This window comes from Diplotaxodon limnothrissa, linkage group LG7 (genome assembly GCF_057381915.1).
Source record: "Diplotaxodon limnothrissa isolate DT_005_m linkage group LG7, D_limnothrissa_male_GT1.1, whole genome shotgun sequence".
Lineage (NCBI taxonomy): Eukaryota > Metazoa > Chordata > Actinopteri > Cichliformes > Cichlidae > Diplotaxodon > Diplotaxodon limnothrissa.
The window spans coordinates 20,827,470-20,846,859 of record NC_140602.1 but is presented as its reverse complement, the minus strand read 5'-3'; the positions used below and the strand labels follow the sequence as shown (position 1 = coordinate 20,846,859).

General features: G+C 40.3%; 1 protein-coding gene across 1 annotated transcript; it reads left to right on the top strand.

The window, feature by feature from the left end:
* The first annotated feature begins 6,970 nt into the window (after positions 1 to 6,970).
* Positions 6,971 to 18,195, top strand: LOC146628228 (catalase-like). The gene is made up of 13 exons (XM_085359424.1): positions 6,971 to 7,108; positions 7,715 to 7,886; positions 8,785 to 8,895; positions 11,565 to 11,695; positions 12,088 to 12,192; positions 12,396 to 12,521; positions 12,605 to 12,796; positions 12,983 to 13,135; positions 13,223 to 13,361; positions 13,842 to 13,972; positions 15,354 to 15,461; positions 15,692 to 15,775; positions 16,808 to 18,195. The coding sequence occupies exons 1-13, from the start codon at positions 7,043 to 7,045 to the stop codon at positions 16,871 to 16,873; spliced, it is 1,584 nt and encodes a 527-aa protein (XP_085215550.1). The 5' UTR covers positions 6,971 to 7,042; the 3' UTR covers positions 16,874 to 18,195.
* Positions 18,196 to 19,390: the final 1,195 nt, after the last annotated feature.

Sequence of the window (19,390 nt, the reverse complement as noted above, 5' to 3'; positions counted from 1 at the left end):
GAAAGGTCGCTTACGGAGAAAATACCGGAAGACAACAGATGACCACAACAAGAAGCATGGCCAACAGGGGAACAAACGCCGTCACTGCGGTGCAAGTCTCGGACGACAGTACACCTAAAGCTGGGCAGACACTGTGCGATTTTTTCAGTCGCGTTATTCAGCTCCTGCTCAAACTGCACGATTGACTCGCAGGGGTTAGAAGTTGGTAGGTCACGATGTACTCTCACACTATACCGCCCGATGCTCTGATGCGACCCGAGTGCTCACACTGTGCCTCCATAACATGAAGGTTATAACAGAAAATCTGTCGCTCGCGCTCTCTCTCTGTCTCTCACTCACACAGACACACCACCACCATCAACTTTGCTAAATTGCTAATGAAAAACATGATCAGGCAGCTGTGATTTAGCAGCGATGTAGATCCAACTATTTTCACGGTTGTTGTGGTCGTGATAATTTTGTGAGGCCACATCGAAAAGGCTCGGATGAGCTTTCCAAAGTTCTACAAGTTGTGCCTCCATCGCTTGTGTCCAGATCACACGCTGCACAGCCGTACTGCTCCGTCTTTTTCACGGCGTTTACGTGTTTGCGCGCGAGCAGTGTGAGCGGCTCACGAGCGATTGATGATCGGGAGCTGGTCGTGAGGTGTTAATCACTTCTCGTTACCCCACGTATACTACACGATGAAGGCCAAAATCGGTCCGATCACTCAAAAATCGGCTCAAAATGGGCCTAAAACCGCACAGTGTGAGCCCAGCGTTAGAGCAGCAATGTTTGTTCCCCTCAGAGAAAGGGAAGAATGGGAAAAGGAAAACACCTGGCTGGAAAAAGTTAATATGGGCATGTGCAGTGAATATCAGCGCTATGTGGCCAGAAGTGTGATAATATAATTTATTTTGTGTAATAAACGACTGCAAGGATAGATGATTACAACAAATAGATGACTAATACATAAAAGTAATACATAGATGAATAATGATGATGAGTTATGATGCGTAATCATGGGAACAAGCGGGTTTTCAAACGGGAGCAGCTGATTAGCATTAGAAAAGCTGAAATAATACCTCAGCTGAAGCCAATTGTACTAAATGCACTAAATGTGCACTGTTACAAGAATATTTTTCTTTCTATTGTTTTCTATTATTTTAAGTTAAGCAGGACAGAGTTCTTTTAAAGAAAGATTTACTTATATTCTCAAAAGTTAAGCATGACAGGCTTCTGTTTAAGAAAGAGACCTGTTTTACTGTGTTAATGTTGTCATTTTGAGCTAAAAATAAATGGCTAAATGATCATTTGTTTCACATGTGTTCATATCACAAAGAATACACATCTACTTAAATCAAATTCAAGTCAAAGGGTTAAAAAAAATAATTTCACACACAAAAAAAGAGCTAGAAAATTCACCACACTGGGAAGGGTGAAGACAACTGGGTCGCCCGGCCCTGGCCACGAGGTGTCCCTTATTTATTTTTCAGGGAGTTGGCAACCCTAGTCCCTCCACACATACGACTCTGTTCTGCTTCTATGCCCCAGCTTTGTTTACTTTTTCCCACCGAGGCTTCTAGACTTCTGATTGGCCAATATTTCTGCACGGTTAGGAATCTAGCGCCACCTGCTGCTTTGGCATGTTCATAGCAGCGTTTTCCTTCATTTCCGCCTTTATGTGTGGACGGGATTATTTTTTAAAACGAAAACGGAAAATCTCCGTTTTCAAAAATACCCGTGTACGTGTGGACGTAGCCTCAGTCTCTGACTGGAAGCGCTAATTCGTCATTCGGCTTTTGTCAGACTAAAGTAACTGTTAAAACTGTTTGAAAAGCTCAGCTATACAACAAGGAGAGATTGAGAATTTCATTTTAGTTCTCAGTTTATTTGATATTGACAAAAGTTAGTCAGTTTTGTCTGTTCTTCTGTAAAACAAACTAAGATTTATTTTTAGAATTAATATTTTGTTTCTAAGTGGAATTGACAATTTAGTCTGTTTTGTTTGTTCTATTTTGAAACTTAAACGCTTTAGCGGCTGCCTTTTGTGTAGTTTGCAATATTTGCCTTTATTTATCTGAAAAAGTCTCATGTTCCTTAAGTACATCTACCCTGTTGAACTTATTATGGGAAATAAATATTTAAATAAAAACAAGCTGCTGATTATTTCACATTTTACTTGTGAGCAACAGCACATTTAAATCTTACAAATATAGTTATTTGGCTTATATCGTGATAGATATCGTTATCGCCTGAAATGAAAAAAAAAAACAACATATCATGATATGAAAAAATCTTATATCGCCCAGGTCTAGTTGCAGACTGCCGGGGCTGACCGTGTGTACTTATTTTCAGACAAATACCATTGTTAAAGGGACAGAGAAGAGATCTTAACAACTTAAAGGAACCTCCCACGAGATGGACTGGGAAAGAGAAGGAGGGCTGATGGGATGGAAAACAGGGGATCACCACAGTGTGCTATTGAGAAGAATGAATGAATAAATTGGAAGCGATGGCATTCCTGGCGATCTTCAAGGCAATGAGACATTATTGATTTCGAAGGAGAAAACGCATTCTTAATGTGTCCAGGGATCCAGGCCTTCTTTTTCATTCTGCTTGTTGTCCTTGCTCTTTTTCTACAGCTTTGTATTCCCAAAAAAAAAATGTCTGAGGAGTGAAAGCAAGATGTAAAATCCTAATGTAGCTCATGACGTGTCAGTCTAGCTGCTGGAACACTGAGCACTCGTCTCAATTGACAGTGAAGGTACTGTATACTGCACCACAGCCATCTGTTCCCTTTTGATACAATGCAGTGAATCAGCACTTGAGTTTTTTGAACGGGTGCATCCTAAAAGCCTTTTATCTGCAAGGATGGAGGCAGGGAATGGCTGTGAAGACGGTAATTTGTGTTGATATTAAGAGGAAGGGAACAATAAATTGTGCTATTGCTACTGCACCCACTTTCTTAAAAAATATTGTGAGGCAAACAAGCTTTTTGTTTTGATTTTTAACTCTCAACAACATGATGGTCCATTGGTATATGGTTATCACCCACCCACTTTTTTCTGCTTACCCTTATCAGGGTTGCAGGGGGGCTGAAGCCAATCCCAACTGTCATAGGAGAAAGAAAGAGTACACCCTGGAGAGGTTTCCAGTCTATCGCATGGCTAACACAGGGAGACAGGCAACCATTCGCACTCACATTAACACCTGTGGCCAATTCACCTCTTTGGACTGTGGGAGGAAGCCAGAGTACCCGGAGAGAACCAACACAAACACGGGGAACACATGCAAACTTCACACAGAAAGGCCCTGGCCAGATGTTGGAGTCAAACTAAGGACCTTCTTGCTGTGAGGCAACAGTGCTAACCATGCCACTGTGCTGCCCCCCACCGGTATATGCTTACCTCCAGCAAAATAGTATTTTTAGTATTTTTTTCAACAAAATGCTTCTTGTGAATAAATGAATGAATGAATGAATATATGATTCTGACATTATCTGCCACAGTGTGTACATTTTACCATTTTATGACGCCCTGCCTTGGGTCTGAGTGTTAGCTGTACTTTTCCTTCTGGGCGCCGCTCCAGGGTAAAAGATTCTAATGTGAGGTGGTAAGCCATAGATTAAAGATCATATCAAACCCAGCAAATAGACAAAGTGTCTCAAGTATGATGGCACAGTCAGGAAACGCAGACAAAGTTTGAGGTGATATGGAGTACAGCCTTGTATTTATCATATAGCGCAACAATAGCCAGTGTATAGCAATCAAGGAGATGGTGTGCTGTGCGGGATGGACTCAGAAAATGTTTACGTTCAAGGACACAGAGTTATGTAGGCGTGTAAAGCCTCTGTTTGAGGCTGTAATATTGTCCCGTTTTTCTGCCTCACACTTTTTATATGTAAAGATACAAAAGAAGAATGGGGTCTTTGTTGCGGGACCTTTAAGCCGACTGCGGAGATATGGACATTTGTGTAAGTGGAAGAGCTGGCATCTCAGACTGCCATTGCTGTTGTGTAAGGTGTTATGCCCCCTATATTCCACATCATATGAAAAATCGCCCACTGGAGAGGAATTACACTGGCTTGGTGTGGGTTAGTCTGGACAAGCTAAGGCCTCATGAAGAGCTCATCTGAATGCCGTTATGCCAAAACCTCTGTATAAAAAGGGATTAAGTAAGTTTATGGTGTATCAAAACATCATTTAGTACACAGTGGTGAGTGGAGTCTGTATAAGGGGCTTTGAAGTAATATTAGAACAGTATGTACCTAAAAGGCAGGGAAATGTTTAGTACTTCAAGCTATATTAGATTTGGAGACAATGCTCTAAAGAAAATCCAGAATCGTTAGCTACATGGTACGGTATTGCTGTTGGACAGTCTGATGTGTTTAATGTTTTGTTTTCTAAAGGAAGCTGATTTTATGATGTTGACTGAGGTCTTTATGTCAGTCAAGGTGGCCCACTTGGAACTGGCACATAGGGGAAACTTGACATTGGTAGTGGCACTTGGACTCAAACACAGAGCACTTGATGAGTACTTAGCCTAGAGGGGCACTTGGGCCACTTTGATTCCCATCTGATGTGACATAAATAGATTAAAAAAAAAAATCAGCCAATCCAAATTAAGTAGCGCAGAGCCGAACCAATCACAGCCGCAGCGTCACGTCGCGTGACTTGTAACGTACGGCACAAGTGCCAAGCCGCACGTGTGTTTGTTTGGGAAGCAGCCAGCGGGTAATGGAGGAAATGAGCGTGACCGAAAAGAAAACAGATAATGGTTCCAACGCCGGAGAGATTGTCGAACGGAAGAGCCATAGAAGTTCCGTAGTGTGAAGGTATTTCGGCTATTTCAAGTCTGACAAAAAACAGAGTAGCGTGCACTGTAAATTGTGCCGAAAGCAAGTCTGGAAATACAATAAACTGGTGCATGCGTCACACTGTGCGCCACGTTATTGTTTCGGTGAAATGAATTTCTACAATACTGTTTCTGTTAATTCTACTCTCTGCAGTGTTTAAATGCTTACATATACACACAGTTACTGTCCCTCCACACATACGACTCGGTTCTGCTTCTATGCCCCAGCTTTGTTTACTTTTTCCCACCGAGGCTTCTAGACTTCTGATTGGCCAACATTTCTGCACGGTTAGGAATCTAGCGCCACCTGCTGCTTTGGCATGTTCATAGCAGCGTTTTCCTTCATTTCTGCCTTTATGTGTGGACGGGATTATTTTTTAAAACGAAAACGGAAAATCTCCGTTTTCAAAAATACCCGTGTACGTGTGGATGTAGCCTCAGTCTCTGACTGGAAGCGCTAATTCGGCTTTTGTCAGACTAAAGTAACTGTTAAAACTGTTTGAAAAGCTCAGCTATACAACAAGGAGAGATTGAGAATTTCCTTTTAGTTCTCAGTTTATTTGATATTGACAAAAGTTAGTCAGTTTTGTCTGTTCTTCTGTAAAACAAACTAAGATTTATTTTTAGAATTAATATTTTGTTTCTAAGTGGAATTGACAATTTAGTCTGTTTTGTTTGTTCTATTTTGAAACTTAAACGCTTTAGCGGCTGCCTTTTGTGTAGTTTGCAATATTTGCCTTTATTTATCTGAAAAAGTCTCATGTTCCTTAAGTACATCTACCCTGTTGAACTTATTATGGGAAATAAATATTTAAATAAAAACAAGCTGCTGATTATTTCACATTTTACTTGTGAGCAACAGCACATTTAAATCTTACAAATATAGTTATTTGGCTTATATCGTGATAGATATCGTTATCGCCTGAAATGAAAAAAACATATCGTGATATGAAAAAATCTCATATCGCCCAGCTCTAATTTTAGTCTGGCCCAGTCCCTTACGTCTGCTAGGTGGAGGAGGTAGGGTTAATTACCTGTACTGCAGCCACACACCAGGGGGCGATAGAGACGTTTTGGCTTTATTTTGGGGTCTGTTATGTCGTTTATGATTTCTACAGTGGTTGGTGGTAAACATTAGTGATGTGACGTTCTGTATCAAGGCTTCAAAGCTTGTGTCGAGTATTTGAGGGGGCGTTTCCACGATGCGCGTAACGAGGGTTGCTTCGTTTATGGGAGGAGCTGAAAATGATGACGTCCGAAGCCTCGCTGCCCGGCTGTACCATCTGACTGGTTCAGGAAGTGGTTTGAACTTTGCCGCGAGCTATGACAGCGATATAAACCCCTCAGACTTCATTCAAAATGTGGGTGTTTGATGGAGAGTTGCGGTTAGTGAGAGTGAGCCATCAAATGCCATGATAATATAGCATGCCGTAATGTTACTAAATGATATAACAATATTATACAACTGTAATACGTTACGTGTGATATTTATATTTGCGCTTTGTTCTCCTGAGGAAAGACAATAAAAACAATCTCAAATAGATGACCTGGTTAGCATGGTGATTGAGGACTCCCAGCCATTTAGCATTGTGGAGGACAAAGGATTTAAAAGATTTGTTAAATCATTAAATGTTCTATGTTCTCCCCACTAAAAAAGTCATAAAAGAAGTGAAAATTTAGTTTTTACAGAATAAAATGTGAACAGGCAGGACTGTAGCTGTCCATACCTCAACTTTACAAAAGCACAATCACTGTCCACACCCCAACCACACCTCACCTCACAGTAAATGATCATTTCCATTTTAAGCATTTCCAAATAATCATTTTCCATGCTGCCAGTATAAATATACACAGTATAATGCCATCACTACAATATACATGTTTTACACGCTCCTTTTGTTGTTGACATTTACAGGCTGTGTGCAAAATGCCACACTCTTCAAATTCATGCCAATTAATATTTTTACGTCCAGTAGATGTCCTACTAGAGCAAATGAAGCTTCAAGACGCTTTGTGCTGGGGTGAACCAACTAGTAAACATACCCCTGACCAACTTTGTTTGCTACTCCGTGAGCAAATCAGTATAGAGGGGCGTAAGAGGGGCGGGACCATCGCAGGCAAGGTCCAAGAAGAAATGTTCTTTTCTGGAGTCAGGATAAAGAGTTTTATTCCGAATAGTGTGTGGTCTAAACGCTGAGCTGTCGAGATGGCTGACAACAGAGATAAAGCTACCGACCAAATGAAGTCATGGAAAGCGAATAGAGGCTCTCAGGTCTATTCATTCGGTTTGATCGATTTTTTTTTTTTGGTTTTGCGCGGTGATGAACTGGAAATGGGCGATTTAAGCTAGCTTTTCGAGAGACCTATCGTTCAGTAGACGATTATATTCAGACATATAACTTTGTTTTGTAAAGGGCTTACTTGCTAGCATTACTATTTCATTCTTTTTAGCCAACGTTCTTCAAAGAAATCGAGTGGGTGACTACACATCTGAGACATTTTGGGCACTAAAAAAAACAAACACGCGAACCAGCCGTGAAAGAGATGTCGTCTGAACAGCACATAGTAATTGTTATGATGCCAAACTGCACCGTTGTATACACGTGTTACTTTTTATGCGTAACACAGTTTGCATTTTTTAACTCCTCATTCAAAATCGCCATCATGTGTTGTTAGTTTGATTAATTAAGTAATAAACCAGCTGCACCGATTTTGTTTCTTTACTGGAATCATCAGGTTAAAGTAGCAGAAAAGGACAGTTGTCATGTATTAGTGTTCTTGTAGTCTTTCTTCAAGATGTATATATTTAATGCTTTTTCTGTTTTTGTTTGTGTGTTGTGTTGTTTGTGTGTTTTGTTTTTAATGTGTCTATTATTAGAAACCAGATGTGCTGACCACAGGCGGTGGCCATCCAGTGGGAGACAAATTGAACTTGCAGACTGCAGGGCCAAGAGGGCCGCTGCTGGTTCAAGATGTTGTCTTCACAGACGAGATGGCCCACTTTGACCGTGAGCGAATCCCAGAGAGAGTGGTCCATGCCAAAGGGGCAGGTAAGGCATTATGCTGCAATCATGCACTCAACATTTTTTTGCTTTGAGGTCAGTAAGACAGCAAGACGTTTCATGCCCACACTTAGAACTAAGGATTGTGGCCAGATATACAATCACAATATATTTTTTCTTCATTTTGATCCGATAATAATACTCAAATATGGAAAACGGTGGAGTGCCCGTGTCAGGGCCTGTACCTGCCTCAAGTGGACGAGTTTAAGTATCTTGGGGTCTTGTTCATGGGAGAGGGGAGCAAGAGCTCAGCAGACAGATTGGTGCTGCGGCTGCAGTAAAGTAGACCCTGTACCCATTCGTCGTGGTGAAGAGAGAGCTGTGCGTACCCGTTGATCTGCATTGTCACCCGCACCTATGGTCACAAGTTTTGAGTATTTGGACATTTAACATGAACTAGAATGCCACAAATACAGAGTTACTAAGTTGTGTATTCAGCTCCCGACACCAAAGATTGTCGGTGTTTAAAAGGTATTAACAGCAGCTATGTGGTGCAGTTATTTCTGAGATAAAGCAGTGGCCAAGAATCAAGAATTGTATTCTGGTGCAGGCAGATGGCTACAAATGACTGCATTAAAATACAAAGTTAAACAAAACAACCAATAAAGTGGTCTAAAAGGAAATGTGGATCCTGCTTATTTGTGGATTAACTCTGAACAATTGTTAATCTTTACAGGCTTTACAGATCAGGGCTTCAGACTTTGGACAGACATTGAACGAGTTGTTTGTTGGAATACGAGCAAACTAAGACCCAAACAACTTGGGTCTTATATTTGTCCTCATGATAAATAAAGTAAATACAAGAACTCGGAATTTGTGAAGCTTATATTAGCAGACATGTCTTTTAAAATCTGTATTTATTTTTATTTTTTTCTCCATTATTCAGGGGCGTTTGGCTACTTTGAGGTCACTCATGACATCACTCGCTACTGCAAAGCCAAAGTGTTTGAGCATGTTGGCAAGACTACACCAATTGCTGTCCGCTTCTCCACTGTGGGTAAGAACGCCTTGTTCGCCTTGGTTACAGATTTGCTTAGTGAGGGGGGGGGGTGTTTATTCTTCCCTGTTTTTGATGTGATAGTTTGGACTTGCTATTGAAATCTATAGTAGCACCACTGGACTGCACTCTAGGTCCTTACACTCGTATGACTCATTGATGTTTGCAGGTAGCAGGAGAGGGACAGCTCAGCTTCGGACAGTGCTGGGGTTTTAGCTAGCATCTTAAATTGATGTAACTAATAGGGGTGCAACGATATTCGTATCGATATTGAACCGTTCGATACAGTGCTTTCGGTTCGGTACGCATATGTATCGAACAATACAACATTTGTAATTTATTTTATCAACTTTCCTTCTGACAATGCTGTCTGTGTGGAGCGCTCAGTGGATCTGCGCTCGACAGTGCAGCCTAGGCTAGGAAGAGCGCAGGGCAAGCTAGCAAGACAGAAGTTAAGCTCTCCTTGCAACATAGACCTCCCCCACCCTCATTCAGATCTGGTGTTTGGAATTATTTTGGTTTTCATGTGACGTATGACCCTGAAGGTAAGCGAGTCATGGACTAAAGTAAAACAGTATGTTGGATGTGCCATGCAATGCTCAATTACATGGGTGGGAACTAGTGTGTTAGCGCAGTTAGCTCGTTAACGTGTTGGCCGTCTAGCCCCATGCACAGGGCGATCGGCGGTAGCTCGTTAACGGAGATTTGCCGTGTTGTGGCGTTAAGGTCATTTCAACGAGATTAACCTGAAAGCACTAGTGGGAACACAACGAATATGACTGCACATTTACGCTGACATCATCCTAGTGCAAAGACAAGTGGAAGCAGAAAAAAAACAAGCAAGCATGCTACTAACTTTAGCCGAGTCATTTAGACAGCTGTTTAATATGCTGCTGAGAATATAGCCCAGAAGAAGCGGATAGTATAGCTTTTATTTTGGAAAGAGCCATTTCTCTGTAATAAACTCTCTTTTCCAAAGATGAGTGATTCCTCAATCAGATACAGGGCTTGCAATATCGCTAGCCCGACGTCCTGGGGCTAGCGATTTTTTCAGTCGGGCTACCAAAATCTATCTCTTCCCTGCCCGTCGGGCTATTGTAGGAAGAAAAAATATATGTCAATGCTTTTGCATTCTTTCAGAAATGTAGCTGGGTAATTATGTCATTGGCATCGGTGAGCCACTGTCAATATGTGACATATTGAAATCGCGTTTAAATTTGCGCTTGTTTTTTTGCTTTCACTTTGCAATCGCGCGAACTGTGTATAGAGAGCGACAGCACTGATCTGTGAGTGATGATAATTTGTGCACCAATTCCTCTGACATCGTCTTATCAATCGTTAGCTTACTATGCAAACATGACAAGTGAAATCTCCCGCAGCTTAAACATGTGAGAGGTTGATCGCGCAGAGAATCGCTGAGCTTATGTGAGTGTGTGTGTAAAAGCAGCAGTATATATATTTTAGTTCTGCTGAGCCAAATAAGACAGGTCAGGGTGAAGAAGTGACAGCCAAAGAAAAGCTTACCACAAAACGGAGAAGTTATGACAAATCAGACTATAAGGCAAAAAGAAAGTGCAGCTTTATGGTTTCATGGATAAAATAATTTCTGTGGCTGCAATATGACGAGCTAAATAACCAGGGCTGCACATAAGTGGTCCGCAGGTGCGCATTCGCTGTCAAAATAAAAAAACACGCACAAGGGTTAGGGTTAAATTTAAAAACTGTACTTTTGAGTTAAAATATATATTTATAATTTTAATAAATGACAAATTAAAAAGGCATGAACATTTTTTTTGTATCGAAAAAATATCGAACCGTGACACCAAAGTATCGAACCGAACCGTGAATTTTGTGTATCGTTGCACCCCTAGTAACTAAGGACCATCAGTGGCTTTCAGGCGATTCTTAATGGGGAAAAATGTTCCATATCCACAGAGCTCTGACATAGTGGCCTAAAGATTGTGTTGCTTTCCATGTTTTTGTGGCCTGGGGATCACCGAGGATTTGCTACATCACAAATGTACACCACTTCTTCAAAGTCCTGCATCTGCTTTCAGCATATTTTATATTTCAATTAAAAAAACAATATATATTATTCAGAATTGTGCATGGGATGGAGTTTGCCTCAGAACTTTGACTATACTTATATTTAAACTGTCAGGACAGTTTAAATATGAAACAGGTATGTTTATAAATATACTCCTGGATTATATGAGCCCTTAATCTTCTCACAACATGTTCATGTCTGCTGAAGACAGTTATGAAATGCTTTCAGAGGAAAATAATATGGACAATTAAAACATTATATTGAATGTTTCAGAAAAATGCAACAATAGAAGATGATGATAATGATTTACTGCTGAAAAGGTTTTTGGTATGAGTTGCAAAACAAACTTTTAAATGCAAAGTGTGAGTAAAAGTGGTTATTTGTTAAAGGAGTGTTCATTGTAAGAAGCTGGCGATGTGATGGTAAGTGGTGTACTTACCATCTTGATTTGTGTGACACCAGAAGGGACATTAAAGGTAACTTTCAACAATGCTACTGGCTGTAAGGTGCAGATGGTACACACTGGCTCCAAATTTAGTTTAAAATAGTCAACCATATTACGTCATTGATTTTTGAGGAGTTGCTGTCTTATGGTTTGTTTGTTTGTTTTTTAATATCCCAGCTGGAGAGGCTGGGTCTGCAGACACTGTGCGTGACCCTCGAGGTTTTGCAGTCAAGTTTTACACTGAAGATGGCAACTGGGACCTGACGGGCAACAATACCCCAATTTTCTTCATCAGGGATGCCATGCTGGTGAGTGGGTGTAGGGACGCATGTGTCTGGGCAGACCGTAATGGTTCAGATTTTTATAATTTTGTGTCAGAGAGTTGTAGTGTTACAGCAGTACTTTATTTTTTTTTATTTATTTATTTTTTAACATGTAAATAATTCTTCCAGGAACAGATTGTAGATCTAGTTTCATAAGTGGATGATTTTTCAGTTTTGTATCTTTTCTTTGTTTTTACATTAAATATCTAACATGGGGTGTTTACACTCTTAGTTTAACTCAAAGTTTATAAAAGCCAAGCTTGTTATTCCTAATGTAAGATATTTAAGACCAGAGACACATTCCTCACAACACCTGTGCTAATATCAGTCAAGTGTACATTGTCTTATATTAATGTCCCATCCTTAATTTCGTGCAGTTCCCATCCTTCATCCATTCCCAGAAGCGCAATCCCCAAACCCACATGAAAGACCCTGACATGGTGTGGGACTTCTGGAGTTTGAGGCCCGAGAGTCTGCATCAGGTAGATGCTGCTGAGCCTGATACTGAAAAGTCTAGTATATTATGTCATGTCAGCTGAGGTGTTTCTAAAATACACATTTAGGATAAAGAATATTTTCAAGTAAGTCTTTCTGTGCACTGTTGCTCGCTGTCTTTATACTTGTAGTCATTATTGACAGAAACTCTTGTAGTTGTTTTCATGGTCTCGTCTTGTCTCCTGTGCAGGTGTCTTTCTTGTTCAGCGATCGAGGTTTGCCTGATGGCCACCGTCACATGAATGGCTACGGCTCTCACACCTTCAAACTGGTCAATGCCGATGGTGAACGTGTCTACTGCAAATTCCACTATAAGGTCTGCCTGAGGTCAGCTTTATTAGCTGTTATGTTGTGTGTTCTGCCATCTCTGACTTCATTTTTTTAAAATAAATTTTTTAGACTGATCAAGGAATAAAGAATTTGACGGTGGAAGAGGCAGACCGCCTGGCAGCCACCAACCCAGATTATGGAATTGCAGACCTGTTCAATGCTATTGCTAATGGAAACTACCCATCCTGGACCTTTTACATCCAGGTCATGACCTTTGAGCAGGCTGAGAAGTTCCGGTTCAACCCGTTTGATCTTACAAAGGTACCGCAGTTCTGCACAACAGAAAACATCCGAGTTATAAAGTAATACGTGACATAAATGTGCAGTGACTCGGTAACTTGTTTTCCAAAAACGTCCATATTATCACAGGTTGTCTCTAAATAATGACGTGCTCATTTGAAAATCACAGATGACTTTTGTGATTTGTAAATTTTATTCGCGGTGCAGGTTTGGTCACATAAAGAATATCCACTGATCCCTGTGGGCAAACTGGTTCTGAACAGGAACCCAGCCAACTACTTTGCAGAGGTGGAGCAGGCGGCCTTTGACCCAAGCAACATGCCACCAGGCATCGAGCCCAGCCCTGACAAGATGCTGCAGGTGACATTATGGCAGATTTGACAAGCTGGGGGGAATGAAGAAAAGCTAGGTTGGTATTGAGCTCTGTCCTCCATGTTCTTTGTCTAGGGTCGCCTCTTCTCCTACCCAGACACGCATCGTCACCGGCTGGGAGCAAACTACCTGCAGATCCCTGTCAACTGCCCCTTCAGGGCTCGTGTGGCCAACTACCAGCGTGATGGTCCGATGTGCATGCATGACAACCAAGGTGAGACGTGATCAGGTCTGGTACCTGTGGCTCAGAAATGAATCTTGAGTAATCCTGGAATTTTAATCCAGGTAGTGTTACAGTTTATTTATACTGAGTTCTTAACTGTTATTTTTAACTGTTATTATACATGTGACATATACACAAGTGCATATCACCTTTGAAGCAGACGATCAGTGATGGTGTTTTAAAAAATCTTAGTCATCCAAAAACACCCTTATTATATAAAATAATTAGAAATAATTTTATAACATGGACCTTACATGCATAACCACAGTCATCTACATTGTGCACAAAATGTAAAAACTAGCGATAAAACATTTTATCGCTACATTTCATGCATTGTACAGTGGTAGATGTGTGAATAACGTATGTCATCACTATAGTCACTGATTATGGTTTTCCACAAACATCTGGTCTTTGTTCATTTTTTTCTTTCTTTCCTTCACTGCCTCACCAGTGTTTTTGTTTGACCACCAGGTGGCGCTCCAAACTACTACCCTAACAGCTTCAGTGCCCCAGAGACTCAGCCTCAGTTTATGGAGTCCAAGTTCTGCGTGTCTGCAGATGTTGCTCGTTACAACAGCTCAGATGAAGACAATGTCACACAGGTAATGATGATTTAACAGGATCTGTAGGCGTGTGACACAGAGTGTCTGAGGCCCAGGCAATTTCAGATTTGATAATATTAAAAAGCTGCATAAATCTGTATTTAATATGAACAGTGGATCGAATGATAAGATGAAATTGTTGCTCATTTTTTAAAGGGTAATGGAAATATGTAGATTTAGTTTTAGTGGCTTTTTCTTCCTGTTACTGCACTCGTTTGGTTTCTGGTTTCTTCGGCCTCATCTTGGAAGGAACTATAGTCAAAGCTAATTCTTACTACCGTAATTGTCGGGCTATAAGCCGCTACTTTTTGCACAAGCTTTGAACCCTGCGGCTTTTACTCAGGTGCGGCTTTTCTATGGATTTTCCATGATTTTTGTGATATCGTAAGACGATTTGTTTTGTTTGTTCCGCTGTTGTACGGCACTACGTTGCCTGGCGGAAGGATCGGGGTTCAAGAGTGGTATGTTAGTCACATGTCCGTCCGCCAGGCAACGTAGTGCCGTACGAAGTAGCGCGAAAAACAAACTTCAAAGTAGCGCTATGCGTTCAGCGAGAGGCGTGGATGACGAGCGGCGATAAACTTGCGAAAAGCAAGTTATGCCCAACTCCACCGGTGGATTCTGACAGCGTGGAAAAGTGCGAAAACATCCACGATCACCAACGGATTTTGAAGGGCTGGACTGCTGCATGATGGAGAGGAGGACACCGCCACGGCCCTTCTGAGGGTGTTCGACTCTGACACTGACAACGAGGATTTCTTTGGTTTTGAAAGTGACAACGAAGGAGAGAAGCGGAGAGTGGATGACGAAGCCATCCTGAGCCTGTTCGTTTCCGACATTGGAGAAGAGGACTTTGGTGGTTTTAGAGCGCAGGAAGAAGAGAAAGATGGTGAATGACTGACTTTTCTTCTTGTTAAAGCCGTGTCACTGCACCTGAGCCTAAAAGGTAGGCCGAATCTATTTTTCTGGTGTGCTGTAGGTTACTGTTATGTACTACATGTGCAAATATGTACCCATAACTTGTTTTTCAAAATATTAATAAAAGGGGTGTGTCTCCAAACAGCCATCTCTTTCCTGACAATTCCCTTTGTGCATATTCTCTTACATATGATAAGTCAACATTGAAACACCTGCGGCTTTTAGTCAGGTGCGGCTAATGTATGTACAAAACAGGATTTTCCCCTGATTTTAGCTTGTGCGGCTAATATTCAGGTGCGCTTTGTAGTCCGGGAAATACGGTAGTAATAAACAGAAAGTGTAATAGGATGGGTTTTTTTTTTTTTTTTAAAAGACTTGAAATCAAGTTGATGCTTCTGAGTCAAAATCTGTTTCTGATTAGTTCCTTTTTCCTCTGGAGAATAAACCTGTGTGTTTTTTGCAGGTTCGCACCTTCTACACTCAGGTCCTGAATGAGGAGGAGCGACAGAGACTTTGCCAGAACTTGGCAGGGTCCCTGAAAGGAGCCCAGCTCTTCATCCAGAAACGCATGGTGAGTCCAAGCACTACAGTCTCTCACTTTGCTGTCGTTCATAGTTTGTGCTTTTTGGAATGTGAGGTTTCAGGAAAGATGTTGTGCTTATTGATAAATGTAATCTAAAACGCTACAATAGCATTTACTGAATGTTTATTCTTCATGGCTTATAGGAGATGGAGAGAATGTGTTTTTTAAAGAACCTGCTATCCTCCAGGACTGTAATGTTTTTCTTCTGTGTCTTGCAGGTCGAGAATTTGAAGGCTGCCCATCCAGACTATGGAAACAGAGTTGAGACTCTTCTCAAGAAGTACAATGCAGAGGCCAAGAAGGTATGTATGTATGTATATGTTTGTATATATGTGCTCCAATTTCCACTGGGACCACTGTTATCTTCACCCTTCACATTTTCTCGAGCTCTTCTCTGAGCCCTTGGTATTTCTCGAGCTTCTCGTGTTCATCCTGAACTATGGTGATGGCACTCACTAATCCCCGGCTTCCTCCACTTAGCATACAGTATCAGGGTGCTGGACTTGGGGTGAAACCCTCCATGCATGGTCAGGAGCTTCCTGGTCTTGATGTCAGTGGCTTCTATCTCCACCTTTGGCCAACTACTAGTATTTTTTTTTCTTTTTTACTTACTGTGCTAAGTGTCTTCTTTTTATTTTATACTTTTATTACGTTTACTTGGTTATTATGTTACTATTCTTCATCTTGTTTTATTGCTGCTGGCCTCTGTGAGCCACCAAACAAATTTCGTTGTATAACTACAATGACAATAAAGTGCTTTAACTCTTATTATCCCAGCAGGGTACCTGATCACGGACAGGGCATAGGTGTTGTTCTTAACGTTCAGCTGACTCCTCATGACTTGCTTGACGCTCTAACCCATGTGCCTTTTCATGTTAGCTGGACAGGAGCTTCCATGTGGTGCTGAGCCTGGTTATTAGTTGGTAGTTGTATGGGACTGTTACCTTCTGGAGGTCCTTGGGGATCATCACTGTCCAGCCTTCGTTAGCTATTCTGGGTCTCTCTCGTTGACTAGTAGCTGGTTCATTTGTGCTGCTAGACACTCATTTAGTCGGCTTCTTTAGCCAGTAGGCATGAATCGTATCAGGGCTTGGTGTTGTCCAACTTTTCACACTGGAGTCTCTTTCTTGGATGTCTACCACCGTAATGAATACTGGACCCTGTTCAGGGAGGTTGCTGTAGTCTCTTAGATACACTGGTTACTGAGCATTGTTGTTATGTGTTGTGTCCTTCTCCTGTTGTTGTTTTTTTTTTTTTGTTTTTTTTTTTTTTGTTTTTTTTTTTTTGTATCTGATCTCATTTGTGTTTTGTTTGTTTACTCTGTCCCTTTTCAGGATGCCACTTTGCACGTTTACAGCCGTCCTGGAGCCTCAGCCATCACCGCCTCATCTAAGATGTGATGCCTTAAATTTCAAAAGATGCACCTGTGTGATAACTGTTAACTAAAATGCACCATTATTCGAGCCATCAGAAAAGGTTCAGAATACTAGCAGTCTAGTTTTTAAATGTTTTGGCTAATTGGTTTTTAATTTAGTTTTTCCAAGCAGTTTATTTCTAATAATTCTCAGCAGCACTTGCATTTTTCTTGTTATCTACAACATAACAAGGTTGAGATAAAGTCGCCATGATTCTACTGCAGTGTTTTTGAGCTTTGAATAGTTATTGTTAGATCAATCAAGTTTAATATGCATTTAAGAGCATTTTATTCCATTTAATTTTGATTTGATTGCATTAAGTTCATTTACTAAACCAGTCTTAGCTAATTCCTCAGAGTGTGTATACTACTAAACTACAATGCTTGAAAATTTAAAAAGCATTGTAACTTTAAAAGAAATCTGTTCACTTGTTAAAAATTATGTTTGGTATCTGCTTTAATGTCAAATCTCGGTTTAAGCTGGTAAAACATCTGGAGTTTTTATGAACCACAGGTTTGCTGCTGCTTTATTTCCCAGAATGAGCAATGATCTGTTGTGGTTACTAGTAGGGCTGTGCGATATGACCAAAATCTCATATTCCGATATAAGACATTTATCGTCCTGATAACGATATAAATCACAAACTATACATTTTTAGACATAAGTTTTAACGGCCACCATTTTCTTTCATAGTTTGAGTCTAAGGTTTATTTTTTTAGCGCTTGACGGCTCTTTTTTTGCTTCTCATCCATAAACTATCTGCAGACTCTTTCCCGTGATTCAGTTTATTTTGAAAAGTCTCAACAGGATGTTGAGCTTTATTGTGAAAGGTTTGTGTGGAAAACAAACAAGCGGACAGCGGAGCCACGCGATGGTTTTACCGTCATTGTTGCTAACGACAACACATAAAAGCAGGTGCTTGTCTTGTCCGTCCGTAGTGTGGTTATATTAAATATAAGAGAAAGAGAGAACTTTAAGAAATGGTTATATCCACTACAGTGACCATCAAAACGATGAAATAATATTGCTGTAAACAGTTTATTTTACGACACCACGAAACAAACGATAGCGTAATAGGAAACGATAGACGTTTTTATATCGTCATGTGATATATATCGTTATATTGAACAGCCCTAGTTACTACTTCTTCATATTTGGCTGAACCACTGGTGAATGTTATTGTGGTATGTGGCAATATGCTACCAAGAAGTAATATTAACTAAGATAGTCTTTTGTGGCTTTCATATGCAAAGCCTACAACTAACAATGGAGTTGAACTTTATCTGAGATCTATTCTGTGCCTGTAGTAAGGAATTTGTAATTAAAAGTTTATCATTTGTCTACTTTTGTCTTCCATTCTTTAAAGAAATGGCAAGTGATCGATTGATTTCCATGCTACCTTTAGTTGCAACCTTTAGTTGGGAAACAGTTATGTTCAGACTCATTATTTTACATTATCTCACATGGAGGTTGTGATGTTAGAAGGTAAATTACATTGTTCTGTACAGATAAAGCTGGAAAAGTCAATAACAAATTTCAATTCAATTTTTCAATTAGACCGCTTAGTGCAGGCTTCCAATCCCTTTATACAAGGCAGTGCATGAGATGCTGTAGCATTTAATCCAAACTGGCATTTCAATTTGGCTCTCATATCTTTGTCAGATTTGGTTACCACTGTCTCCCAAAGCCACCACTTGGTGTAAATTGACAAGACCTGTTAGCTGTTTGAGGTTCCAACTTAAAACATTAGTGTGTGAGGGTGTAAAGTAGTAACTTAGGTGGAGTGAGTGGGAGCGACACACATGAGCCAGCTACTAACTAGAAGAATCTCTGAATTTAAAAATGTGTGATTAAATAAAAGAATGTTATACTGGATGCATTGTGATTGACAAAGATTGACGTTTAAAGACAAAGTAAAAGAAAGTAATCCCATATAACTGTATTAAAAGGCATTATGCTAAATATAATGTTCTTGTGAGAAGGGGCTAATAAAATGTAATTGAAGAAAGATTCCATAAAGCGAATGAAACATGAAGTAAATGTTCATGTGTAATGGATATGGAAGCCCGTTTCCGCCACTAAGTATCCATAACTTGAAATTTTGAGGGTTTTTTTTTTTTTGTTTGTTTTTTTTGAAATTTTGACTTATTAACTCGACATTTGGAGAAACATAACTCAAAATTTCAAGTTACTTTTCTCAAAATTTCTAGTTAATAACTCAAAACCGATCAACAAATTGGCGCTTTCGCGAGTACGTTTGCTGATAGTAACTTTAGAGAAAGAGAGAACTTTAAGAAATTAATATATCCACTACAGTGACCATCAAAACGATGAAAAAATATTGCTGTAAACAGTTTATTTTACGACACCACGGAACAAATGATAGCGTAATAGGAAATGATAGACGTTTTTATATCGTCATCCGATATATATCGTTATATTGAACAGCCCTAGTTACTACTTCCTCATAACCTCATAGCGTCCTCATAACGCCATCGGATT

Excerpts from the sequence above, each read along its gene's own strand:
- LOC146628228 (XM_085359424.1), top strand. The coding sequence starts at position 7,043 with ATGGCTGACAACAGAGATAAAGCTACCGACCAAATGAAGTCATGGAAA. Across the intron at positions 12,797-12,982 it reads ACCCGTTTGATCTTACAAAG|GTTTGGTCACATAAAGAATA; the intron begins GTACCGCAGTTC and ends TTCGCGGTGCAG. Across the intron at positions 15,462-15,691 it reads TCTTCATCCAGAAACGCATG|GTCGAGAATTTGAAGGCTGC; the intron begins GTGAGTCCAAGC and ends TGTGTCTTGCAG.